Source organism: Tupaia chinensis, unplaced genomic scaffold (assembly GCF_000334495.1).
Source record: "Tupaia chinensis unplaced genomic scaffold, TupChi_1.0 Scaffold000704_1, whole genome shotgun sequence".
NCBI classification, from domain to species: Eukaryota; Metazoa; Chordata; class Mammalia; order Scandentia; family Tupaiidae; genus Tupaia; species Tupaia belangeri.
In genome coordinates, this window is record NW_006160227.1 from 1,663,141 (window position 1) to 1,689,845 (window position 26,705).

General features: G+C 53.9%; 2 protein-coding genes across 3 annotated transcripts in view; one reads left to right on the forward strand and one right to left on the reverse strand.

Moving 5' to 3' along the window:
- Positions 1 to 2,270, reverse strand: part of TMEM40 (transmembrane protein 40) — a 27,174-nt gene extending 24,904 nt beyond the window's left edge. Inside the window, exon 1 of one of the 2 annotated variants that reach the window (XM_027776663.1) lies at positions 2,093 to 2,270. The gene's annotated coding sequence lies outside the window, so the exon portion shown is untranslated. The remainder of the gene's footprint in view (positions 1 to 2,092) is intronic. The other variant, XM_006160652.3, reaches the window with a different exon arrangement.
- Positions 2,271 to 14,522: 12,252 nt separating this feature from the next.
- The window catches only part of CAND2 (cullin associated and neddylation dissociated 2 (putative)), a 34,775-nt gene continuing 22,592 nt past the window's right edge, over positions 14,523 to 26,705 (forward strand). The window contains 6 exon segments of the mRNA XM_006160688.1: positions 14,523 to 14,605; positions 20,172 to 20,311; positions 22,595 to 22,670; positions 23,897 to 24,051; positions 24,685 to 24,808; positions 26,152 to 26,423. Coding sequence (XP_006160750.1) covers positions 14,538 to 14,605; positions 20,172 to 20,311; positions 22,595 to 22,670; positions 23,897 to 24,051; positions 24,685 to 24,808; positions 26,152 to 26,423 — 835 coding nt within the window. The 5' untranslated portion in view covers positions 14,523 to 14,537.

Below are 26,705 nucleotides of genomic sequence, written 5' to 3' on the forward strand. Positions count from 1 at the left end.
CCCAGCAGTGGGCATAATGGCTATGTCGCTGGACTCCCATGTAGTTGACCGCGGTTCAAGTCCCGGATCCGGTGTCTTAAACTCATGCCAGGTGCGCTTGTGTGTGCACGCTCAAGATCCCGAAAGGAGAAGGGACTGCTGTATGGCCTTCCCCCCAGGGGGTGATTTCTCGTTTTCTGTCTCTCTGTCTATCTCTTTCTGGTGAGTGCACGTGCCCTGTAGCAAAAACTTCTGAAAAATAAAAAAATAATAATAAAAAAAGATGAGGGGCCAACTAGTGATGTATGGTTAAGGTAGCTGAATCCCAGGGCCAGTAGATGGCGTAATGGTTATATCCCTGGACTTCTATGTAGTCAACTATGGTTTGAGTCCCGGACCCGGAGCCTTAAAACTCACTCTGGTCCAAGTGCGTGTGTGCCCAGTCCAAAGAGGAGAATGGAGGAAAAGGGACTGTGGTGTGGCTATCCCCGATTTCTCACTTTCTGTCCCTCCGTCTCTCTGGCAAGTGCACATGCCCTGTAGTAAAAATCTCCCTAGACACTAAAAAAAAATAAATAAATAAAATAAAAAAAAATAAAAATCAAAGGTAGCTGGAGCCAAAGTAGCTGGATCCCACATGACCGACTGCATGGCCTAAGTCTTGAAACTGGCAGACTGAAAAACGTACCCAAAACCCCAAGAGGAGAACGGAGGAGAAGGGATCAGGCATGGCCGTTCCCACTGGGAAGTGCTTTTTCACTTCTTTCCCCTCCTCACTCTTTCTGGCTCTCTGGCAAGCACAGGCAGTCTATAACCAGAGAGACGGAGAGAGAGAGAGAGAGAGAGAGAGAAAGAGAGAGAGAAGGAAGGAAGGAAGGAAGGAAGGAAGGAAGGAAGGAAGGAAGGAAGAAGGAAGGAAGAAGGAAGGAAAGAGGACTTCACCACGAAGCTGTCGCGAGATGAAATAAGGCAGCCGGCAGGACAGTCCCGCGGGGTCCCAGGAGTGCAGCCAGTGTGTGCCAGGTCCCCTTCCTGGGGATCTGGGAACAGCCAGGCACAGTGTTGGGGAACACTCTTGCCTTCTAGAGGCTGGGGCCCCTGAGTGCACTCCCTGCCGCGTCACGCCGCAATCCCTTCTCCTCCATTCTCCTCTCAGGATCTTGGGCACGCACACACACGTGCCCGGTGTGAGTTTTAAGCCACCGGGTCCGGGTCGCGAACCGCGGTCGACTACGTGGGAGTCCAGCGACATAGCCATTACGCTAACTGCTAGTTCCCTCTTCCGAGCAGTTTTGCAACAAAACAAGGAAAAAGAAACACAAGACCCAAACCTTTCTCAGTCCCCTTAAAAGGAAAAGAGGTCCGTTGGAAGCCTGGAAGCAGGGGTGCTGGAAGCCACGGGTGCTCCAGGACGAGGATGACAGCCTGGGGAAGGCACCTGCCAAGCGACCCCTACCCTTGGGCCACGCCAACTGTATCTGAGGGTCCAACGGGCAGCAGGTCCCTCCCCCAAGGCCAAGCTCCCCAGGTGAGGGTTTTCTTCCCAGCAGGGCCTTTGCGCCCAGAGGAGTCGACTGGCCTCTTTATGCTCCCAGGTCCTCCAGGCCTACCCAGGGGCCTCACGGGGCTTCCTCCAGGAGGGGAGCACAGGAGGGGGGACTACCTCTGCTCTTTGCTCAAGGCACCGCACCGAGCCTGACGTCCGGGGGACACCCTGGCCCTCCAAAGCTGTCAGGTCCTGTAACAGCAGGGTGAGAGGAGCCCTCCGGCACCTAGCCGAACCCTTTACGTCATAAACCGGGAAACTGAGGCTCAGCAAGGCCACGTTCTGAAAGTCCCACAGCAAGTCAGTGACAGAACTGCAGCCACTCACGGACTCCATGGCCAGGCATCGGCTGGCGACATCTCTGTGAGTATCTGCTGCCCTCCCCTCATTTTCCCCCAAGATGCAGACTGAGGTCCTCACCCAGCTTGCAAGATGCAGAGCTGGGATTCAAACCTGGGCTCGCCAAGGCACCACACAGTGCCAAGCCTGTGGAGGACACTGTCTCTCCCAGAGTCCTTTCAAAGCTAACCGGTCACCCTGTCCCCACCCTGGCCCCTGGCCCATTACCTGAGGTCCCTCGGCCTGCCTGGCAGCAAGGTGGGCTGAGTGTAGACTGCGGATGCCAGGCCAGCCCGGGAAGGAGAGGCCAGGCCACTCCCCTGACTGACAGCAGGAGGGCGGGGCTCCGTGACGTTGCCCCTGGGCCCCACTTGCTCACCGGGGTGGCATTCCTTCCTGCCAGAGCTATCAGCCCCAGGCCTTCCTGTCTGACTCCACTCTTCCCACCACAGCCCAGAGGGCCCCGTGGGGGCAGCTACCCCGGCCCCGCCCCCAGGCCAGAGCCATGCTTGGACGGAGGAGGTGATGTGGGCAGCTGGGCAAGCTCTGGGTGGAGGAGGCGGGCGTGCCCCGGGAACCTCTCCCCATTGGTGGGGCTGACTCAGGCCCAGCCATGTGTCCCAACTTGCCCCATGGGAGGGGAGACCCAGCTCTGCGGGAGGGACTCAGCCTAGGTTGGGGTGCAGGGTGCCCTCTGTGCGGAGGGAACTGGGCTGAAGCTAGAGGCCTCTTAGAGAGCACCGCAGGCCCTGTGCAGGTGTGCAGGTGTGAAACACAGGTCCTGGCAGGGGCGTGGACTGAGGACCCACCTCGCCCAGGGAGGCCAGGAGCTGACCCCACTCACTTATCAGACACTCCCGCAGCAGGACAGGGACAAATCCTCATGAAGGACACTGGAAAGGTGCAGGGAGTTAGGCTCCCAGGAGGGCTTCCTGGAAGAGGGGTCATCCAGACACTGAAGCTCAGGTTCAAAATGTTGGCACCATCCTTGACATTTTGCCCTCTTATATTCTGTGCCTGACCCATCTGGAAAATCCTGTCAGCCTCAGCTATAACACATCCCGAATCTGGGCTTTTCTCCCACTTCTGTGGCCACCTCTGTGTCCTAGCCAATGCCATCCTGGCTCCCTGTCCCCTGCTGTCTTCACAGCAGCTGAGGGATCCTGTGTGGACCTGAGTCAGCTCAGCACCCTTCCCAGGGTCCTTCCCCCTTGCCCACGCCCCTGCCTCTCTGACCCAGACTCCTTTCTCACTCTGCCCCAGAACCTCAGGAAGCTTCCTCCCCCTCAGGGCCTTTGTGCTGGCCGGTCCCTCTGCTTAGAACGCTCACCCCCTAGGAAACCACCTGGCTCCATCCCCCACTTCCGAAGGTGTCTACTCAAATGCCACCTTCTCCAAGAAGCCTTTCCTGACTACCATGTACAAAGGTCACCCCTCCCCGCCTCTCCTTCTCACCCTGCTTCGTCATGTTCCATTTGATGCCTGTTTCCTTGTTGTGTATCTGTTTGCTCCAGGGCCTAGAACAGTGTCTGACACACCATAGGTGCTCAGTAAATCGTGTCGAATGAACGAGTGAGCTGCAGGGTGAGCACCAAACACCTGCTAGGCTCAGCTGTGACAGCACAGGAGGGCAGACGCTGTCAGCCAGAAGGCCCAGGTCTGATTCCTGGCCTGCCCCAAAAAGCCAGGCACGGTGGTCGTGTGCCTGTAGTCCTAGCTACCCTGGAGGCTGAGGCGGGAGGGTTGCAAGTTCTAGACCAGTGAGGGCGACTTAGCAAGACCCTGTCAAAAAAATAGCAGCAGCCGTTTTCTGAGGGCTTTCCAGACAGAGGAGCTGTGTGTGCAAGGGCTTAGCCGTGAGGGGCACCATCGCATGAAGGGTCCACGAATAAGTCTTTATAGCCAGAGAATGGGGGCCACGGGGGCTGGAAGACGCAGGAGGGAAAGCAGGAGTGGCCTCCGGTCAGACCAGGCGGCCACACACTCTCCTGAGGGCAACGGGGCCTGGGTTTCAGACAGCTCCCTGGCTGGCCCCGGTGAGTCGGTGGGAAGCCGAGAAGGGGAGGCCCTGGCCAAGCAGGGGAGCCACAGCTGCGGGAACAGGAGGGACAGGGTGGTGGAAGCTCAGCGTAGCACTGTCCTAAACAGTGGCCACAGCCCCACGTGGCTATGGAGAGGTACCTTTTGAGAGGAGATGTACCCCAAAATACGCACCAGATTTTTTTTTTTTTTTGGAGAGGTTTTTGCTATAGGGCACGTGCGCTCACCAGAAAGACAGAAAGAGACAGAGAGACAGAAAGCAAGAAATCATCCCCCAGGGGGGATGGCCATGCCACAATCCCTTCTCCTCCATTCTCTTCTCGGGATCTTGGGCACACACGCCCACACACCCAGTGTGAGTTCAAGCCACCGTCCGGGATTCGAACCGCGGTCAACTACATGGGAGTCTAGCGACATAGCCACTATGCTAACTGCTGGTCCCAGCACCTGGGACTCTTTAGAAATGCAGAACTTTGGGCCCTGGCTCAATCCTATAGAATCAGAAACTCTTGGACCTTTAATCCATCTTTTTCATTTTTTTTTTTAGAGATTTTTGCTACAGGGCTCATGTGCTCACTGGAGAGGCAGAGAGAGACAGAAAGACAGAAAATGAGCAATCATCCCCCAGGGGGAATGGCCACACTGCAGTCCCTTCTCCATTCTCCTTGCAGGATTTTGGGCACACACGCACATGTGCCTGTCGTGAGTTTCAAGCAACCAGATCCGGGACTTTAACTGTGGTCAACTGCGGGAGTTCAGCGATGTAACCATTATGCCATCTGCAAGTCCCCATAATCCATCTTTTATAAAATAATTATTTGTTTAATTTCATTTATCTATTTTTTTTTAACCTGCTATAGAACACTCATCAGAGAGAGAGAGAGAGAAAGTCAGAAAACAAGCACCAGGTCTGGGACTCCACCAGAGTCAGCCATGTGGGAGTCCGGCACCGTAAACACCATGCCGCCTGCTGGCCCCATAATCTGTATTTTAACAAACCCCTCCCAGGCTATTCTGATGCCCACTCGAGTTTGAAAAACACCGGAAAAAGAATGCTCCCTGCCATCTAAAGACTGAAACGCCCGCGCTTAGTAGGAGCCGCGCACAAGCCAGCCAGTGCCCTCTGGTTGCTTCGTGGTCCCGGGTGAGGCCCTGCCCTCTGGGAGCCCTCTCTGCACCGGAAGCACCTGTTTTATGCGTCCCTGGCACCTCCCCAAGGCATTTCCTACCTGCTCCCGGTGGGCAGACCTCGAGGCCATAAACGAACTGCCAGAGGCGTGAGGGAGGCCTCGTTCAGAGGTGACCTCATTGTCCTGTGTGTGTGGGGGGGTGATTCATGGGACGACAGTGCCAGCCCAGGGGAGCCAGCTCAGCAGCTGAGCGTGGCATCCGGCTTCCCTGCATTCCAGAACCTCCAGTGGGTGCAGGGCGGGGCCTGACTCAGCAGGCACCTGCACTCACCCGGGGACAACAGGACAGGGACCGGGCTGTCTGCCCACCCATGAAAACGGGGCGAGGGGCCGGCAGCTCCGATCTACAGGGAGAACATGAGCTCTGTGACGCACTGGGCAGTGCGTGGCACAGTCTGCCCTTGCTCGTGCTGAGGCCGTGGGATCCCTCAGGCCGATGCTGACTCCCCAGGGACATCTTGGCCCTGCAGTGGTAGGGGAGGATGTGTGGCCACTCTGAGCACCCAGGAGCCTGGTGCTTCTTCTCCTCCCCCTTCCTGTTTTCCTTCTTCCTTCTTCTTCTGATTTATTGATTTATTTATTTCACAAGTGAGAAAGACCAAGACAGAGAGAGACGGAGAACATTGCCTGTGACAAGGTCCTGCCACTGAAGTCCCCTCAGGTGCAGGGGGCCTGGTGTGCTCAGGGAGGTCTCCAGTTTCAAACTGAGAACCTTCCCGTGCAGTCTGTCACAGCTGTGCTACCATCCGGCCCAAGAACCTGCTTATTTCATGTTATTTCTTCTTTTCTTCTTCTTCTTCTTTTTTTTTTTTTTTGAGAGGTTTTTGCTATAGGGCGCTTGCGCTCGCCAGACAAACAGAGAGACAGAGACAGAAAGCGAGAAATCACCCCCCAGGGGGGATGGTCACGCCGCAATCCCTTCTCCTCCATTCTCCTCTCGGGATCTTGGGCACTCACGCACACGTGCCCAGCATGAGTTTTAAGCCACCAGGTCCGGGATGCGAACCGTGGTCGACTACGTGGGAGTCCAGCGACATAGCCATTACGCTAACTGCTGGTCCCTCTTCTTCTTTTTTGAGAGTTTGCCTTAGGGTGCGTGCACTTGCTGAACAGAGAGAGACAGAGATAGTGAGAGGAAAAGTAAGAAATCATTCTCCAGGGAGCATGGCCATACCACAATCCTTTCTTGTCCATTCTCCTCTTGGGATCTTGGGCACGCACACACACCTGGGTCCGGGACTCGAACTACAGTCAGCCATGTGAGAATCCAGTGACATAACCACTATGCCATCTGCTGACCTCCGTGGAAATCTGGTTGAGTGGGACAGATAGGTCCAGAAAATGATGAATTTGGCTTCTAGAGGAAAATGCCTCCATTATGGCTTTTTACATTGTTTTGTTTTGTTTTGTCCTGTTTTGTTGTTTCGTTTTGCTTTTAGAGGTTTTTGCCTTAAGGTGTGCGCCCTTGCTGAAGAGAGAGACAGACACGGTGAGAGGGAGAGGGAGAAATCACCCCCAGGAGGGATGGCCACGCTGCAATGCCTTCTCCTCCATTCTCCCAGAATCCTGGGCACGCGCATGCCTGGTGTGATTTTGAAGCCACTAGGTTCGGGACTCGAACTGCTGTTGGCCATGTGGGAGTCCACTGATGTAACCGCTACTCCATCTACTGGTTCCTGTTATGACTTTTTTTTAAAAATTATTTCCTGGGACCAGCAGTTGGCGTAATGGCTAAGTCGCTGGACTCCCACGTAGTCAACCGCGGTTCGCATCCTGGACCTGGTGGCTTAAAACTCACGCCGGGCGCGTGTGCGTGCGTGCCCAAGATCCCGAGAGGAGAATGGAGGAGAAGGGATTGCAGCGTGACCATCCCCCCAGGGGATGATTTCTCGCTTTCTGTCTCTCTGTCTCTCTCTGTCTGTCTGGCGAGTGCACGCACCCTATAGCAAAAACCTCTAAAAAAAAAAAGTTTTTTAAAAAAGTATTTCTTCATTTAATTATATTTGTTATTTTTATTATTTTTTTAGTTTGACCAAAGAGACAGACAGAGAGCAAGAGAAGGGGAAATTGAGAAAGCAAGCCGCCAGGGCCAGAACTCGAACTGCAGTCAGCCATGTGGGAGTCCGGCATCTTAACCACCAAGCCACCTGCCGGTCCCCCTGTTATAACCTTTTTTTTTTAATCTTTTTTTTTTTTTGGAGAGACATAGAGAGAATGAAGGAGAAACACCTGCCCAGTGGGGCCTGCTCACACCGCATCCTTGTCTGCACGTCTGCATTTCTCCACCCTGGACTTGGGGGTTGTGCACACTCCCAGCGTGTTTCTTTCTTCCTTTCTTTCTTTCTTTTTTTGGAGAGGTTTTGGCTATAGGGCGCGTGCGCTCACCAGACAGACAGAGAAACACAAAGTGAGAAATCACCCCCCGGGGGGATGGCCACGCCGCAATCCCTTCTCCTCCATTCCCCTCTCAGGATCTTGGGCACGCACACACACGTGCCCAGCGTGAGTTTAAGCCACCAGGTCCGGGACGTGAACCGTGGTCGACTACATGTGAGTCCAGCGACATAGCCATTACGCCAACTGCTGGTCCCTCCCAGCGTGTTTCTCAAGCCGCAGGGACTGGACCTCGAAGTGTGTGGTCAGACATGTAAGCTCACCTTCCTTCAACACGAGACCATAGGGCCAGCTGGACTTTTTAAGCAATTCGACTTTTTGTTTTGAGATAATAGATTTGAGACGGTTCTTTGAGTTCCTCACATGAGTTGTGAGAAAGGACAGAGGTTCGCACACACCTTTTACCTGGTTTCCCACAGTGGGGACCTCGTGAAAAACTGTAATACCATCTCCCAGCCACGATCCTCGGGGTCTTCAGAAAGTTCATGGAAACGCTATAGTAGGAAAAACTAGGAACCAGCAGGTGGCACGGTGGTCAAGGCAGCGAACTCCCACATGGCTGGCCACAGTTCAAGTCCCACACCCTGTAGCTTGAAACACACTGGGCACATGTGCATGCGTGCCCAAAGTCCAGAGAGGAGAATGGAAGAGAAAGGATTGCAGTGTGGCCATACCCCCTGGGGGGGGTGATTTCTCGCTTTTTGTCTCTCTGTCTCTCTAGCAAGCACACATATCCTATCGCAAAAACCTCTAAGAAAAAGAAAGAAAGAAAGAATGAAGGAAGGAAGGAAAGAAGAAAAAAAGAAAGAAAGAAAGAAAGAAAGAAAGAAAGAAAGAAAGAAAGAAAGAAAGAAAGAAAGAAAAGAAAAGAAAAGAAAAGAAAAGAAGGAAAAACTATATATAGATTTCAAAAATGTTTGTACCCAAACGAACCTGTACTCCAATTCTGTCTTTCCCACACTCTCTGAAGGCCTCTCAGTGGACACCAATACCATCAGAATACAGAACTGCTCCATCTCCCCAGGGTCCCACGGCCCTTCCACACCCACGCTCACCAGGCTTCTCACCTGCCCCATCCCTGCCTCTGGCAACCACTCACCTGTTCTTCATGTCTGTCATTTTGTCATTTCAAGAAGGTGACATAAGGGACCAGCAGGTGGTGTGATGGTTTAGGCATTGAGTTCCCACAGGGCTGCCCATGGTTTGAGTCCCGGACCCAGTGGCTTGAGAATCACCTGGTCATGCGTGCGTGCGTGCCCAAGATCCCGAGAGGAGAATGGAGGAGAAGGGATTGCGGCGTGGCCATCCTCCCAGGGGGGTGATTTCTCGCTTTCTGTCTCTTTGTGTCCCTTTCTCTGAATGTACGTGCCCTATGGCAAATAATAATAAGAAGAAGACAGAAATGGAATCGTACAATAAATAGCCTTCTGGGGCTGGCTTCTTTCACTCAGCCTGATCCTCCAAAGATTCATCTGGGCCATTGGGCACACCAACATCTTGTCCCTTCTTGTCACAGAGCTGGGTTCTACGGTGCGGCCACGCCACAGTTGGCTAGCCACCCACCCACAGAAGGACATCTGGTTGTTTCCCGTGTGGGGCCAGGATGAGTAAAGCTGCTATAAACATTCATCTCCATGTTTTGGTTTGAAAATGCGTTTCGTTTCTCTGGGCCGGATGCCCAGGAGCGCTGGCTGAGTTGCGGGGTGGTGGGTGCTTGGCGTCGTCAGAAACCGCCATACTCGCTCCGAGGCGCCGCACCACTCCACAGTCCCACCAGCAGTGTGGGGTAACTGAGCTTCTCCACACGCTCGCGAGCATTTGGTGTGGTCCCCCTTTTATATTTTAATGACCCCTGTGGGTGTCGTCATGCCTTTCCCTGACAGCTAGGAATGCAGGCTGTCTCCTGTGCTCACTCGCCCACTGTACGCCTTCTCTTCACTGGCGTGCCTACCCGCGTTTTTTGCCTATTTTCTGATTGAATTCTCTTTTATTTTTAATTTTATTTATTCATTATTTTAATTTGATCAGAGAAAGACATACACACAAAGAGAAAGAGAGAGAGAAAAAGTGAGAAAGCAAGCCACCAGGTCTGGGACTCGAACTGTGGTCAGCCACATGTGAGTGTCCAATACCTTAACCACCATGCCACCTGCTGATCCCCTGAATTGTTTGTCTTTCTAAGGTTGAGTGTTACAAGTTCTTTCTCTTGAGGCCAGTAGGTGGCGTGGTGATTAAGACACTCGGTTCCCACGTTGTCAGTCACAGTTCGAGTCCCAGACCCAGCAGCTTGAAAATCACACTGGGAGTGTGTGTGTGCGTGCCCCAAAATCCCAGGAGGAGAATGGAGGAGAAGGAACTGTAGCATGGCCCTCTCCTTTAAGAGTGATTTCTCACTCTCTGTCTCTCTCCAGCTGGTGCCCATGCCTTATGGCAAAACTTTAAAAACGAAGAGTTCTTTCTTTCTTTTGAAAAAATTTGCCAGAGGGTGCATGCACCACCAGAGAAAAAGATTGAGAGAGAAGGGGAGAGAGAGAGAGGAGAAAGCGCCCTCCATGGGCATGGTCATGTATCTGCAATCCTTTCTCCTCCAACTCTCTTTCCTTCTGGGATTTTGGGCACAGACATACAGGTGCCCATAGTGTATCTCAAGCTGCCAGATCTGGGCCCCGAACCATGTAGTCGGCAATGTGAGATCCAGCTGCTCTTAACACCATGCTACTAGCTGGCCCTAAGAGTTGTTATCTATGCCAGATAATAATTCTTTATCAGTGGTTTGCAAATATTTTCTCCCAGTCCATAGGCCACTCTTCGAAAGTGCTGAACAGGGGCCAGCAGGTGGCGTAGTAGTTAAAGGCGCTGGATTCTCACATGGTCAACCACGGTTTCAGACCTGGCGGCCTGCTTTCTCACTTTCTCTCTCTCTCTCTCACTCACTCTCATTCTGTCCCTCTCCAGTCAAATTGAAATAAACAAATGAATAAATAAATAAGGAAAGTTAAATAAAATCATTCTTTAAAAAAATAAATAAAGTGCTGAACAGTCATTCTCTTGTTTAATTCACAGGACCCTAAGAGGTGGGCCGAACAGGCATGCCTTCCTCCCTTCCTTCCTTCTTTCCTTTTCTAAAAAATTATTTATTTTTTTAAAATTTTGCCATACAGTGCATGCACTCAACAGAGAGAGACAGAGAGAGGGGGAAAGTGAGAAATCACCGCTCCCCCCCCGCCGCACTGGGGGGCATGGCCATTCTGCGATCCCTTCTCCTCCATTCTCCTCGCAGGACTTTGGGCACGCATGCCCTCAGCACGTTTTTCAAGCCACCAGGTTTGGAACTCTAACCGTAGTCAGCTATGTGGGAGTCCAGCACCTTAACCTCCATGTAACCTGCTGGCCCCCCTCCTTCTTTTTAATGCCAGAGGCGCATATGTTTGTCAGAGAGGGAGAGAGAAAGACAGCAAGAACTTCCCAATGGGGTGGAATCACGTTGCAATCCTGTTTCCTCCATTTTTCCATCCCATCAAGATTTGGAGCGAGTATACACGTACACTTGGAATTCACACACACACACACACACACACACAGTGCGTGTGCACTTGCCAGAGAGAGACAGAGAAAGGGAAGGGGAAAAATCACTCCCAGGGGGGATGGCCATGCCACAGTCCCTTCTCCTCCATTCTCCCCTCGATCACGCACGCACACGCACTCAGTATAATTTTCAAGACACCAGACCTGGGATTCAAACTGTGAAATTAGCAATCAGGGTTCCAGTGCCTTAACCTCTACATCATCTGCTGGCCCTAAAACAACTTTATAACAGAATTTCTTTCTTTCTTTCTTTCTTTTTCCTTCTTTCTTACTTTTAACTGACAGAGAGCACAGGTGTTCACAAGCCAAGAGAGCAGACAGGGAGAATGCACCCCCTAGTGGTGTGTGGGTGTGCAGCAATTTCTCCTCCATTTCTCTGTCTGATTTGGTGTGTTTTTCTAGCCCCTGGGGGTGGGAGTTGGGCCACTCAGTCATTTGAGATCTGGTTTCTTTAACCTTTAGGCTATGAGGCCCGCCCTAATTTTTTTTCTTTATTCATGAAGGAGAGTGTACATGTTTATGTGTGTGAGAGAGAAGTACCCTCCAAATGGGTCTGGTCACACTGTAATCACTTCTTCGTTTTTTTTTATTTTTATTTTTTTTCTTTGTTGGAGAGGTGTTTGCTATAGGGCGTGTGCGCTCGGCAGAAAGAGAGAGACAGAGAGACAGAAAGGGAGAAATCACCCCCAGGCGGGATGGCCACGCCACAATCCCTTCTCCTCCATTCTCCTCTTGGGATCTTGGGCACGCACGCACACGCGCCTGGCATGAGTTTAATCCACCGGGTCCGAGATTTGAACCGTACTCGGCTACATGGAAGTCCAGCGACATAGCCATGACGCCATCTGCTGGTCCCATACACTGTAATCACCTTCCTCTCGTCCTCCAGCTCATCAGCTCCTGGGCCCATGTCACATGCCGGCATGCTTTGGGTGGACCAGGCCAGGATTCAAACTGTAGTTGAAGATCGGCCAAGATTTAAGTTCATGACGACACATTCTGTTCGTGAGCTTGTGCAGAAATAGACATTTCCTACACTGCGGGTAGGAATGCTTACCTAGACAACCCTTTTGGAAGAGAATTCAGCAATCCCTAAGAAAACCACCTAGGTACTTACCTTCCACTCAGTCGTCTCAACCCCAGAACGTATTCTGAAGAAATAGTGAGTTGTCAGAAAAGCCATGATACATGATACGTTTTTGCCGAGGAAAACAGAAAAATACATCATGACTTTTCTGACAGCCCAACGGCTTCAGATATACGGAAATACAGGTTTATAAGTTTCATTGCACTGTGGGACCAGCAGTTGGCGTCATGGCTACATCGCTGGACTCCCATGTAGTTGACCACGGTTCAAGTCCCGGACCCGGTGGCTTAAACTCACGCCAGGCACGTGTGCGTGCGTGCCCAAGATCCCGAAAAAAAGAAAAGTTCATTGCATTTTTTTTTTTTTTTTGAGAGGTTTTTGCTATAGGGCGCATGCACTTGCCAGACAGAGAGAGGCAGAGAGACAGAAAGTGAGAAATCACCCCCCAGGGGGGATGGTCACACCACAATCCCTTCTCCTCCATTCTCCTCTCGGGATCTTGGGCACGCACGCACAAGCACCTGGCGTGAGTTTTAAGCCACCGGGTCCGGGACACAAACCACGGTCGACTATGTGGGAGTCCAGCGACAGAGCCATTACGCTAACTGCTAGTTCCCTAGAAGTTTTGCCCTTGGCGTTTGAGTTCACTGGGGAGGGGCAGAGACAGCGAAAGAGAAAGTGAGAAATCACCCCAAACCCCCTCCTCCATTCTCCTCCCGGGACCTCAGGCAAGCACGCACAGGTGGTGATTTTCAAACCACCAGGTCCGGACTTGAACCGTGGCTGGCCGTGTGGGAGTCCGGTGACATAACTGCTATGCCATCTGCGGGCACTGCGTTGTTAGCACAGTTTATATCGTCATCCTTCACAATGATGGGGTCTCATTCCGAGCAGTGTGTCGTTAAGTGATTCTGTCCTTGTGTGAACAGTAAAGCGTGTACTTCACACAAACCTACATGTTTAGCCTACTACGCACCAAGGCTCCGCGGTATGGCCCATTGCCCCACCATGGGGTATGTGGTCCATGGCTGACTGCAGTGTCACCACGCAGCATCGTGACCGTAATTGCGCAATATTGGAAATAACTCGATGTCCATCTGTAGCAGAGTGGGTGAGTAACTATGAATTCCTGCCCCATGGAGTGCTGTGGGTAATACGTGGCAGGGAGCAGCAGGTGGCGGAACGGCTATGTCACTGAGCTCCCATGGGGTCCACCATGTTCGAGTCCCGGACCCGGTGGCTTAAAAACTCATGCTGAGTACATGTGTATGTGCCCAAAATCCTGAAAGGAGAATGGAGGAGAAGGGACTGTGTGGGGGCCATCCCCCCTGGGGGGTGATTTCTTGCTTTCTGTCTCTCTCTGTGTCTCTCTGGGGAGCACACATGCCCTATACCAAAAAAAATCTCTCAAAAAAAAGATAATATGTGATCATGAAAATGACTGGGTTGGAGTGAGTGCTATATACACACAAGGGGAAGACAGGAAAGAGAACGAAAGTATCCAAGGCTCGCTACCTGCTGTTTAAAAAAGAGGAGGGGCCAGTAAGTGGTATAGTGGTTAAGGAGCTGGACTCTTGCATCGCTCACTGTGGTTCGAGTCCCGGACCGTAGCTTGAAACACACCAGGTGCATGCGTGTGCGTGCCCAAGATCCCGAGAGGAGGAAGGAGGAGAAGGGATTGCGGCATGGCCATCTCCCCTGTGGGGGTGATTTCTCGCTTTCTGTCTCTCTGTCTCTCTCTCTTTCTGGCAAGTGCACAAGCCCTATAGCAAAAACCTCTCTGAAAAAAAAAAGAAGAAGAAGAAGAAAAACTGATTCTGAAAGAGAAGTCACAGTGGAAGAAAATTCTTAGAAAAGAACTTAAAAATATACTTGAATGGATTTTAAATGGATTTTATTTTTTGAGAGATTTCTTGCCATATGGCATATGCACTTGCTGGAGAGACAGAGAGACAGAAAGTGAGAAATCATCTCCTAGGGGAGAATGGCCATGCCACAGTCCCTTTTCCTCCATTGTCCTCTTAGGATTTTGGGCATGCATGCACATGTGCCTGGCATGAGTTTTAAGCCTGGTACTTGAACTGTAGTTCGCTATGTGGGAGTCCAGTGACCTAACCATTATGCCATCTTCTAGTCCCTGCATTTGGAATTTTTATTGTGATATTATGGTCTACTATATACTTAAAGGATAGTAATGGGTTAAGGAAGGATAAATGTGGTGGAGAATCTTATTTAATATGGATGTAGAGCAGTGTTTTGCTCACATGCAAAATGAATGAGAGACCAAGGTAATCTCTAAGCACCAACATTCTGATTCTAACCTGTGACTTCCCTGGGGTCTCCATGACATGGGGGTGGCCTGGGGCGCGCCGCCACCATGAACACCGCCGCCTTCCACATCGCCAGCCTCCTGGAGAAGATGACGTCCAGCGACAAGGACTTCAGGTGCGCCCCGCCCCCCCGACACCCGGGGTCTCCACCCAACACCTGCCCAGCGAGCCCTGCAGCCCCTTCTCCCCGCCCTGCCCTCCACCCCGGCTCTGGCCTCAGCGCCCTGTGCCACCTGTTGCCCCTCGGTCCTTCCGTGACCCCAGTTCTGCATGGACTCCCACCGTGGGAGCTGCAGCCCCTCCACGTGGACCGCAGCTCCGCCCCGCACCCTCATCTGCACCCCCAGGGAATGCGCGGGGCTCGCTTCCACCCTCAGGGGACCACAGGGCCTGCCCCTGCTAACCCCGTGACCCTTTTACGGGTACCCTCAGTCCCGGGCTCCTCTGGGACAGCTCAGGCACAGTGCAGCAGGGAGCTGGGGGGGTGATGGTTTGGGGGGCACCCTCCAGTTGTGTACTGCCCCCCATGCCTGTGGTCCCCTCTCCCAGCCTCACAGGAGAGCTGAGCGTAGCTGGAAACTGGTGGAAACATGGGGTCCAACCTCCCATCCTCAGGGGAAACTGAGTCCCAGGGAAGGGGGAGAAGGGATTGGCCCGTGGTCCCATGGCCATCTCTGGACCTCAGAGACCCACAGGGCCACACCCACTCTCGGGACATTCTGTCACGGTTGGGAAATGGAGCTCAGAGCTGGGGAGTGGAGGACTGGGGGGTCCACATCCAGTCATCTCATACAGAGGAGAGTCCACCGGCCAGACAGGAGGGAAGATGGAGACCTGCCCTTCTGCTCTGACCCCTGCTGTTCCCTGCCCCTCGGCACCCCTCAGGAGCTCCACACACCCCAGTTTACAGAGCCTGGGGTCTTGGCTTCAGATCTAGGCTCACCACTTCCTGGCTTTGTGACCCAGGAGAGGTTACTTACCCTCTCTGAGTCCGGGGCTTCCGTTTCTGGGCACCCAGGATGTAGTAGAGCCCGCCTCCAGCGTCCATGAGGATAGAATGGTTAACTCACGGTTGGGAAATGGAGCTCAGAGCTGGGGAGTGGAGGACTGGGCGTCCACATCCAGTCATCTCATACAGAGGAGAGTCCACCGGCCAGACAGGAGGGAAGATGGAGACCTGCCCTTCTGCTCTGACCCCTGCTGTTCCCTGCCCCTCGGCACCCCTCAGGAGCTCCACACACCCCAGTTTACAGAGCCTGGGGTCTTGGCTTCAGATCTAGGCTCACCACTTCTGGCTTTGTGACCCAGGAGAAGTTACTTAACCTCTCTGAGCCCGGGGCTTCCGTTTCTGGGCACCCAGGATGTAGTAGAGCCCGCCTCCAGCGTCCATGAGGATAGAATGGTTAACTTAGCACCGTGGGAGACACCTCACAGCATGAGGGGGCCCTGAGGAAGGGGAGGCCATCCCCACCGTGTGCACGCAGACGGCTGCCATGCCCTCCCCCTCCCTGCACCTTATTGGAAGCTCTGGAACCTCTGGCCCCTGCCCTGCACCTGCTAGCTCCCACTCAGAGGTCACCTCTTTGGAGTGCCCCTTGACCTCCTCAGGGTTAGGCACCTGCCCTGAGCTCCCACAACACCCCCACCATGTTTCTGCCACGTCACTAGAGCCGTGAGTACGCCGCGCTCCTGGACCCGGTGACGGCTCACTTCCTTAGGTGACCCAGAGTCTGCGCTGGGTATTCAGGGCGCTCTGTGACAGCCTGCTGGTCCCGCCTCCCCGCCGTGCTCTGCTCTGTCCACCCACCCACCCGCGTGGTGGTCATCGTTCTTCCTGTCCTCCGGAATCTCGCGGGGTGCAGTGACTTGCCCAAGGTCGCACACGGGCAGCCGGTGGCCAAGGGGACTCACACCGCTGTCTCTCCAGGAGAGCTGGCCCGGCCAGCTAGTGCCCGAGAAGCCCTTTCAGCCTGTCTCTGCCAGCCGTCTCGAGAACACTTAAAACCACCCCAAGCATGTGAGGATGGCGTCTATTTTTAAAGCCCGAATGCCAGGGGGCCTGGGGCCTGCTGACCAGCTGTCCAGGCGCCCATGTGGCTGAGGGTTTAGCTGAGTGGCCTCTAGGGTTTCTCTGGACTGAAACTGAGACAGTGTCCTCTGGTTCCTGGGGGGGGTGGTGACTACAGATGGGGACCCAAGCAGGCTAGAGGAAGCCTTTTTTTTTTTTTAAAAAAAAGAGGTTTTGTCTTGGGACCAGCAGGTGGTGTAATGTTTATGTTGCTGGACTCCCACATAGTCGACCTGGTTCAAGTCCCAGACACAGTGGCTGGCACCAGGCGTGTGTGCGCGCATGTCCGAAATCCAGAGAGAACAAAATCCAGAATCCAAAATCTCGTTCTGTCTGGTGAGTGCATGCACCCTATAGCAAAAACCTCTCCAAAGAACAAAGAAATAAATAAATGGGGTGCAGATAAGGGTGCAGGGCGGAGCTGGGGTCCACGTGGAGGGGCTGCAGCTCCCACGGTGGGAGTCCACGCAGAACTAGGGTCACGGAAGGACTGAGGGGCAACAGGTGTCAGGGGGCGCTGAGGCCGGAGCCGGGGTGGAGCACGCGCGCACGCGCGTGCGAGAGAGAGAGAGAGAGAGAGAGAGAGAGAGGTTTGCTCACCAGAAAGACAGAGAGAGACAGCGAGAAAATCACCCACTAGCGGGAATGGCCATGCCACAATCCCTTCTCCTCCATTTCCCTTTTGGGATCTTGGGCACATATGCACATGCGCCTGGTGTGAGTTTAAGCTGCTGGGTCTGGGACTCGACCCGCAGTCAGCTACATGGGAGTCTAGCGACATAGCCATTACGCCATCTGCTGGTCCCCAAACCTCTCTTTAAAAAAATAAAAAGGAGGTTTTTGTCTTAGGACGCGTACACTCACGGGAGAGAGAGACAGAGACATTGAGAAGGAAAGACAGAAATCACCACCCCAGGGGGATGGCCATGCCACAATCCCCTCTCCCCCATTCTCCTCCCAGGAAAAAGAACAGCCATGACACTCCCAGGTGCACGCCTCATGACAGGGCAGCATGGACCACCATAACGTGGAATGGCAAGTCTGAGCCTGGGCAGACTGGGGCGAATCGCAGCCAAGATGCGTCCTGTCCCAGGGGCCTGGAGCAGGGCTGGGCTCACTTGCTCAGGCACTGCGGAAAGCAGGACAGAGGAGGAGGTGGAGGCAGCTGGTAGTTTCAGCAAAAGCTGAAGGCGTTCTCTGGGGCCGCTGCTCTCCTCGCTGCTTTGTCCACACTCCAGTGGCTGCAGGAGCCAGATGGGGGTGAAGGAGCCTGGGAGGACCAGGTGAGCTGAGCAGCTGCCACCCAACTCCAGCCCAGCATCCTCACCAGGGATTGTGGGCACAGTGGTGCTCAAATATTCTGTTTTCAGGAGGATCTGGAAGTCAATGTTGTGATGTCAGCTGTCTCGGGGGGGCAGATGGCAATAAGTAATTCAGGTTTTCTAAGATACAGTCGTGGCCCAGCGTGGCAGTGCAGTAGGCGGCGTGCTCAGCTGCAGCGCTGGAAGCTGCACAGCTGTCACTGGTTTGGTTCCCTGGCCATGCTGACCTGAAACGTACCAGATACCCACGTGTGGGCCTGAGGTCCCGATGAGCTGGAGTGCTGGGGAAAGGGGATCGCGATGTGACAAGACTGTGTGGAGGGCGTGTCTCTCTCTATCTGATGTGTAGCACTATTGTGAATAAAACAAATAAATTTTAGGGGCCGGCAGGTGGCGTGGTGGTTAAGGGCGCTAGACTCCCACATGGCTGACCACGGTTCAAGGCCTGGACCTGAAGGCTTGCTTGCTCGCTCTCTCTCTCTCTCTCTTTCTTCCCCCTTCTCTGTTCAAATTAAAATAAATAAATAAAGTTAAATAAAATAATTCTTTAAAAAATAAACTTTTTTTAAAAAGTTTTTGTCATAGGCACATATGCTTGCTGGAGAGGAGAGAGGCGGAGAAAGACAGTGAGAGGAAAATGAGAAATCACCCACTGGGGGGAGATGGCCCCGCCACAATCCCTTCTCCATTCTCCTCCCAGGACTTTGGGCATGCACGCACACATACCTGGGTCTGGGACTCAAACCTTGGTCGGCCATGTGGAGTCCAGTGTCTTAACCATTATGCCACCTACTGGACCCTACATTTTTGTTAAAAAAATAATTTTTTTTGTAGGTTTTGTGGTACGATGTAGGCACTCTCAAAGAAAGAGAGAGAGAAGGAAAGTGAGAAATCACCCCCGAGAGGGATCGACTACCCCAAACCCTTCTACTCTAGGTTCGTCTTGGGATTTGGGGCATGCACACACATGCACCCGGCGTGATAGTCAAACCGCTGGGTCTGAGATTCAAAGTGCACAGTCAGCCATGTGGGATCCAGTGCCCTAGCCTCCCCGCCAACTCCTGGCCCAATAAGTAACGTTTAGAACATTCACATTTGTGAGCTCGACAGGGCTGCTGGCTGCCCATAAGGCCTCTGTGCCTCTCTCTTAAAGGGGCCGGAGTTGTGCTCAGTAACGCCCTGCAGCCCCCCTCTCCGCGGCTTCCGGCTCCGACACCACTGCCGTCCCAGATGCCTGTCACCAGGTTAGGCTTTAGCACCATGCCACACAGGTCTCCCCACTTGGAGATGGAGTCCTCAACTCTGGTGCCCACCGCGGGTCAGCGCCCATGGGCAGGACCGGTCGACCATTGGCACTGGCCTCTGAGCAACGTCTGTGGCCTGTTAGCATGGCATAGGCGGTGGCTTTCTTTTCTTTCCTTTTTTTAAAAATAATTATTTAATTGTATTCATTATTATATTCTTTGTAAATTTTTGCTATAGGGCAGATGTGGTCACCAGAGAGAAGCAGAAAGAGAGAGAGAGAAAGTGAGAAAGCAAGCCACCAGGTCTGGGACTTGAACTGCAGTCAACCACACAGGAGTTCAGTGTGTTAACTACCATGCTACCTGTAGGACCTCAGGGCAGTGGTTTTCAATATGTGGTCCCCGACCCTCAATGCCATCCAGGAACTTGTTTGAAATGTTGTTCTTGGGACCAGCAGATGGCGAATGGTTACATTGCTGGACTCCCATGTAGTCGACCACGGTTGGAGTCCTGGACCTGGTGGCTTAAACTCACACCGGGCGCGTGTGCATGCGTGCCCAAGATCCCGAGAGGAGAATGGAGGAGAAGGGGTTGCGTCGTGTCCATCCCCCCAGGAATGATTTCTCGCTTTCTGTCTCTCTGTCTCTGTCTCTCTGGCAAGTGCACGTGCCCTATAGCAAAAACCTCTCTCTCTCTCTCAAAATAAATAAATAAATAAAAAGGCAAGAACGATTGGGTCTTCTGAAAAGTCATGGTGCCATTTTTGCATAGAAAAAACACAGAAAAATACATCATGACTTTTCTGACCACCCAGAAGGAAGTTTCCTCTTAATCCCTTCCTTATCCAACCAAGTTCCAGCCTGGGAACTCTGGGGGCCGTGCCAACATGGCACAACATATGCCAGTTGATGTCGCAGCCGTGCCCGCCACCCACATGGCCTGCTTGGCCTGGGGTCCTGTGTCAGGGTCTATTGGGGGGAATCTCAGATACCACCCAAGGCCCCGCGCCCTGAGCTGCCGCCACCCTCCCTGGCCTCCCCACCCAGGTTCATGGCCACCAGCGACCTGATGTCGGAGCTGCAGAAGGACTCCATCCAGCTGGACGAGGACAGCGAGCGCAAGGTGGTGAGGACGCTGCTCCAGCTCCTGGAGGACAAGAACGGCGAGGTGCAGAACCTGGCCGAAGGCCCTGGACTCCCACAGGGCTGACTGCAGGTCGCGTCCTGGACCTGGAGACTTGACGCTCACACTGGGTGCGTATGCGTGCATGCCCCGAATCCCAAGGAGAATGGAGAATGGATTGCGATGTGGCCATCCCCCCTGAGGGTGATTTCTCACTTTCTGTCTCTGTCTCTCTCTCCAGTGAGTACACGTGCCCTATCGCAAAATCTCTCAAAAAAAAAAAAAAAATAGCCACGTGGCCGTGGTGTTCCAGTGAGTTGTACAGGGCTTGTCTGGGTTTTCCCTGAAACAGACCCCAGGATGAGGACCCAAGTCTAGGTGTACTTGATAGGGGACCCTAGGGTCACAAGGGCCTCCACCCCTGGCAGCACAAGGTCGTGGGCTTAAGACCATGGCCAGTTACCTCCAGAACAGGACAAGCAGGCCAGGTGGGTGCAGGGCACGCGTGTGTGCCTGTTGTCGCGGCGTGGTGAGCAGGGGCCTTGAAAGCAGCAGGGGCCCAGGCCCACTCTCCAGTCGCGCCCTGTGAGCTGCGCTCTGGGGCCGGCCTGTGAGTTCCAGCGTGGCCAGGAGTGGAGGGTTATTACAGGGCTTGTGCAGGAGCATGGCCCCAGCAGGTGTGCGGCCTGGACTCCTCTCTGCACGCTTAGTGAACACAGGGTGGAACTGTGGCGTCCCGCTAGTAGAGCCAAGGCCCCCTTTTCATTTTTTACGTGCTATAGGGTATGTGTGTTCGCTGGAGAGAGGAGAGAAGGAAAGTGAGAAATCACCCCCCAGAGAAATCCCTTCTTCATTTTCCTCTTAGGATTTTAGGCGTGCACACACACGCACCTGGTGTGGTTTTTCAAGCCACTGGTCTGGGACTCAAACTGCACAGTTACCACTGGGGTCCGGCCGTCTTGATCACCACGCCATCTGGCTAGCCCTCTTTTTTTTTTTCTTTTTGGAGAGATTTTCGCTATAGGGCACGTGCGCTCACCAGACAGACAGAGAGAGACATAGAGACAGAAAGCGAGAAATCACCTCCCAGGGGGAATGGCCACACTGCAATCCCTTCTCCACTCTCCTCTCGGGATCTTGGGCACGCACACACACGTGCCCGGCATGAGTTTAAGCCACCGGGTCCGGGACGTGAACCGCGGTCAGCTACGTGGGAGTCCAGCAACATAGCCATTACGCTAACTGCTGGTCCCCTGGCTAGCCCTCTTTAATTTTTTAAGTTTGCTAGAGTCATGTGCACTCACTAAAGCAGAGAGGAAGAGAGAGAAGGAAAGTGAGAAAGCATCCCCATGGGAAATGGTTATGTCACAATCCCTTTTCCTCTATTTCTCCTTTCAGGATTATTATTTTTTTTTTTTTTTGAGTCATCGGGTCCAGGACTTGAACTATGCAGTGAGCTATGTGGGATCCATTCACCTTAACCACCAGGCCATGCTTGGCCTGTGTGCTGCCTCTTAAAATTACATGTAATAGGGGCTGGCAAGTGGCATGGTGGTTAAGGGTGCCAGACTCCTACATGGCCGACCAGGGTTCGAGTCCCAGACCTGGTGGCTTGCTTTCTCACTTTCTCTCTCTCTGTCTCTCTCTGGTCAAATTAAAATAAATAAATAAAGTTAAAAAAATAATTCTTAGAAAAAAATTGTGTTTAATAATTGTACCTATTTGTGGAGGTACCATATGATTTTTTACACATAAACACAATGCGTAATGATTAAATCAGGGAGTACCCTTTATATTATTATTATTATTTTTTTAAATTGTGGCCACAGGGCAGTGCACTCGCTGGGGAGAGACAGTGAGAGGGAAGGTGAGAAACCACCCCCTTGGGGAGATGACCACACCACAATCCCTTCTCTATTTCTCCTCCTGACACATATTTTTCTTTTCTTTAAGAGGCCTTTGCTGTAGGGTGTGTGTGCTCACCAGAAAGACAGACAAAGACAGAGAAACAGAAAGTGAGAAATCACCCCCGAGGAGGGATGGCCACGCTGCAATCCTTTCTCCTCCATTCTCCTCTTGGGATCTTGGGCGCGCACACACACGCGCCCGGCGTGAGTTTTAAGCCACCGGGTCCAGGACGCGAACCGCGGTTGACTACGTGGGAGTCCAGCGACATAGCCATTATGCTAACTGCTGGTCCCGTGCCATTTATAGCACACCTGTGTGTTTCAGTGCGAAGGTTCCGAGGGCCGGACAGTAGCTGTGGGACCCAGTGGGGCCGCCCCGGGGTCTCACAAGCGGGGTTGCCTTGAGTGGTCAGATTTCCGAAGCGGTGACCACCTCCTAGGGAAGCGCCCCGGAGAACTACGTGCAGTCTCCCTACAGCTGGCGATGCTGCATGCTGCGTCCTTGCAGAACCTGGAGTACAGGAACACTATGTGAAAGGTGCTTCGTGTCTGCTGTAAAAGGAACCTGGGCCAGCACATGGCCTAGCGGTTACATTGCTGGACTCCCACATGGGCGGACTGCGGTTCGAGTCCCGGACCTGATGGCTTGAACAATCCCACCAGGCACATGTGCGTGCATGCCTAAGATCCCGGGAGGAGAATGGAGGAGAAGGGATTAGAGTGTGGTCACTCCCCCGGGGGTGATTTCTCGCTTTTGCTCACACTTGTCTCTGTCTCTCTCTGAGCGGGGGATTAAAAGGGGAAGGAAGAGAGGGCTGGGGCGGGAGGATGAAAATGCAGCACTTGATGGTACACACATCGGGAATGGCTTGAGTGGGGCGGAGGTTTTACCTGATGACACAGGAGAATTGCCTTGTTTTGTTTTGTTTTGTTTTTTAGGTTTTTGCCCTAGGGGACGTGAGCTTGCCAGAGACGAGAGAGAAAGAGAGAGAAACACGGTGAAAGGGAAAGTGAGAAATCACCCCCTGCAGGGATGGCCACATCACAATCCCTTCTCCACTCTCCTCTCAGGACTTTAGGCATGCGTACACACTCGCCCAGCGTGATTTTCAAGCCACCAGATCCGGGACTTGAACTGTATTGGACCAAGTGGGAATCCAGCACCTTAATCACTACATCATCTGCTGGCCCCTAACCAGGGCCTTTTTCCTTTTCTTTTTTTAAGAATTATTTTATTTAACTTCATTTATTTTAATTTGACCAGAGAGGGACAGAGAGAGAGAGAGAGGACAAATGAGAAAGCAAGCCTCCTAGTCCAAGATTTGAACCGCTGTCAGCCATGTGGAAGTCCAGTGCCCTTAACCACCAACTCCTTCTTTTTTTTTTTTTTTTCCAGAGAGATTTTCACTATAGGGCACATGCACTTGCCAGAGAGACTGAGAGATAGAAAACGAGAAATCACCCCGCAGGAGGTTGGCCACACCACAATCCCTTCTCCTCCATTCTCCTCTCAAGATCTTGGGCACGCATGCACACGCGCCTGGCATGAGTTTTAAGCCGCTGGGTCCGGGACTCGAAACGTGGTCAGCTATGTGGGAGTCCAGTGACATAACCATCACGCCACCTGCTGGTCCCACCAGGGCCTTTTTCACATGGTTTCAGGAGCAGGTGCAGACATAAGGGGGCAGCCGGACTCAGGCTGAGCTTGGGCTATCGAACCACCCTTCTCTCTCCCTGCACAGCCTGGGCCCACTGGTGGGCAAAGTGAAGGAGTTCCAAGTGGAGACCATCGTGGACACCCTCTGTGCCAACATGCGGTCAGACAAGGAGCAGCTCCGAGACATCGCCGGCATCGGCCTCAAGACCGTCCTCCTGGAGCTCCCCCCAGCCGCTACAGGTACCCTGGTCCTCAGGGCAGCCCTGTTACTACAGGTACCAGCTTATGATTTAACCCTGGGGCACAGAATGCTCTCTCAGCCTGACCAATTTCGGTTTATGGCTCCGTGTCCATTAGGCATGCTTTGAGCTGCAGGTAATGAAATCTAACCAACGGCAGCTTAGGGCACTGTTTGCCCTACATGTGAGTCCTGGGGGAGCATTTTTACAGCCATTCACGTATAGCACCTCAATACTGGCAGGGTCACATTTTCCCAGAAGCCCCCAGAAGACATCTTTGTATATCTCACTGGCCAGAACCAGGTCAACCCAGCCGCTGCTAGCAGCAAAGGAGTCTGGGAAGGGAAGTGTTTGGCTTTTCCTGTCACCCTAGTGGAAGCGGCCAAGGGAGAAGGGGTTGGGTGGGGCTGAACTGGCCGGCAGCTTGGCCGTCGGTTCTTCCGTTTTCTGGCTGTTTATCCCTTGGGTTTGGTTGGACTCTGGGTCAAACTGGAGTCCCAGCTTCCCTAGATCGGCAGGGTTCCCAGGGATGTGGGTTCAGGAACACAGGAAGCACAGAGGCGGCCAGAGGTGAGGCTGCTCTTCCTCCAGCCCAGATCCGGGACTTGAACTGCCGGCCTCGTGCCCCGTGCAGGCTCCGGGCTGGCCACCAACGTGTGCCGGAAGATCACGGGCCAGCTCACCAGCGCCATCGCCCAGCAGGAGGACGTGGGCGTGCAGCTGGAAGCTCTGGACATCGTGTCCGACATGCTGAGCAGGTGCGACAGCCCCTCGCCTCACCACAGGGCAGTTACAGAGGGGGTCAAGGGACACAGGGAGGGGCTCAGACCCAGGGGCCAGCACCCACTGCACACCAAGCCCGTGCTGGGGGCGCCTAAATCATCCCAGCAGTTGGAAAGAAGGACGCGATTGCCAGGATTGTACAGGGTCTGAGAGGGGCTGTAGCCCCGCCCCAGGCCACACCGTCAGAAAAACCTCCCGTGACTCGAGCCCCAACTCTGTGTCCAGAAAATGGTCGGTGCTGGGAGTATAGAGTGAATTAGTCGTGGGCACTCTGGGGAAGAGTTCGAAGACACGTAAATCCAAATGCAGTAAATATAGTAAGGATGAAAGCAGGGGCTGTCGGAGCGCAGAGGAGCCCCCCTAACCCTGCAAGGAGTGGGGCGACTTCTCAGACAGGGTCTTGCTAGAGCGGAGCCTTCAAGGAGGGGCAGGGCTTAGCCGGCTCTGGGTCTTCATAAGGAGGATGCTGGAGGGGGAGGCCAGACCATCCCCGGCCCAGAGGATAGAGGCAAGAGATTCGGGGTTCTGGGGCTTATGCGAGGTGGTCCAGGGGCTATGCTGTAATGTGGGGAGGCGGGTGTGGAGGGGTGAGGCTGGGGGGCTGGGCAGGGGCCCCAGGGAGCCACTAGTGTACGTTTCATGCTGATCTATCTCCCTGCAGCGTGGAGCGTGGATGGGAGGGGACCCACAGGTCACCTTTAGTAATTGAGGGGACAGACAGCAGGGCTGGGGGTGTGCATTTTAGGAGCAGATGTGTAGGGAGGAAGGTTGAATTTGCTGGGCCTGGGAGGCACCCCTCAACCATGAATTCATGAGGGCAGGTCCTGGGCCCAAGCTGCTCACCATCACATCCCGAGATGTCCCCTGGGGTGGCCTCTTGCCATCAACCCAGAGCTCAGCTTCTCCCAAGGGCACTGGGGAGCCATGGAAGGAGTTAAGCAGAGGGGTGACCAGGTCAAAAACAGGTTTTAGATCAGTCTGGTCTCAGCAAGGAGGATGGACCGAGGCAGATGGGTGGCAGTGGTGGTATTGAGGAAAGCCCCGGACTCCCAGGAAATCGAGCCAGTCCCGCTGCAATCTCCATGCCCACCCAGCGTCACCACTGGGCCCTCTCCTCACGCCCAGAGCCTGTACCAGTCCTGTCCTTTTTCTTTTGCTAACAGCAATCGAATAATCACTCCGCACAGTTGCAGGGCGCCCTTCTCTTTTTCTTTCTGTTGTCGGGGGGAGAGACCAGGAAAGGGTGGGGAGGGGGCTGTGCCTGGCCCAGGCAGCTCGCCTGGTGGGCCTGGCCCGACGCCCACTCCGGTTCCCCCAGGCTTGGGGCCCCGCTGGGCGCCTTCCACCCTAGCCTCCTGCACTGTCTGCTGCCCCAGCTGAGCAGCCCACGCCTGGCGGTGCGCAAGCGAGCTGTCGGGGCGCTCGGCCACCTGGCGGCCGCCTGCAGTAACGACCTCTTCGTCGAGCTCGCAGACCACCTGCTGGACCAGCTGCCCGGCCCGCGCGCGCCCGCGAGCCCCGCCCCCGCTGCCATCCGCACTCTGATCCAGTTTCTGGGAAGTGTCGGTCGCCAGGCTGGGCACCGCCTCGGTAAGGGGGCGGGGCCAAGGCGCGTTGGCTCGGGGAAGAGGGGCGGGGCCTAAGAGGAGACCGGCCTCCTAGATAAGGGAGCCGGGCCAAGGTGCTGCGGGGCTGTGGAGAGGGGCGTGGCCTGAGTGATGGGCGTGGCTTTGTTTGGGATGGGGCGGGGCCTAAGAGGAGGCCGGTCTCCTAGGTAAGGGAGCGGGGTCGAGTACAGGAGGAGCTGTGGAGAGGGGCGTGGCCTCTGTTGTGGGCGGGGCCTGGTTTGAGGTGGGCGGGGCCGACGTGGGG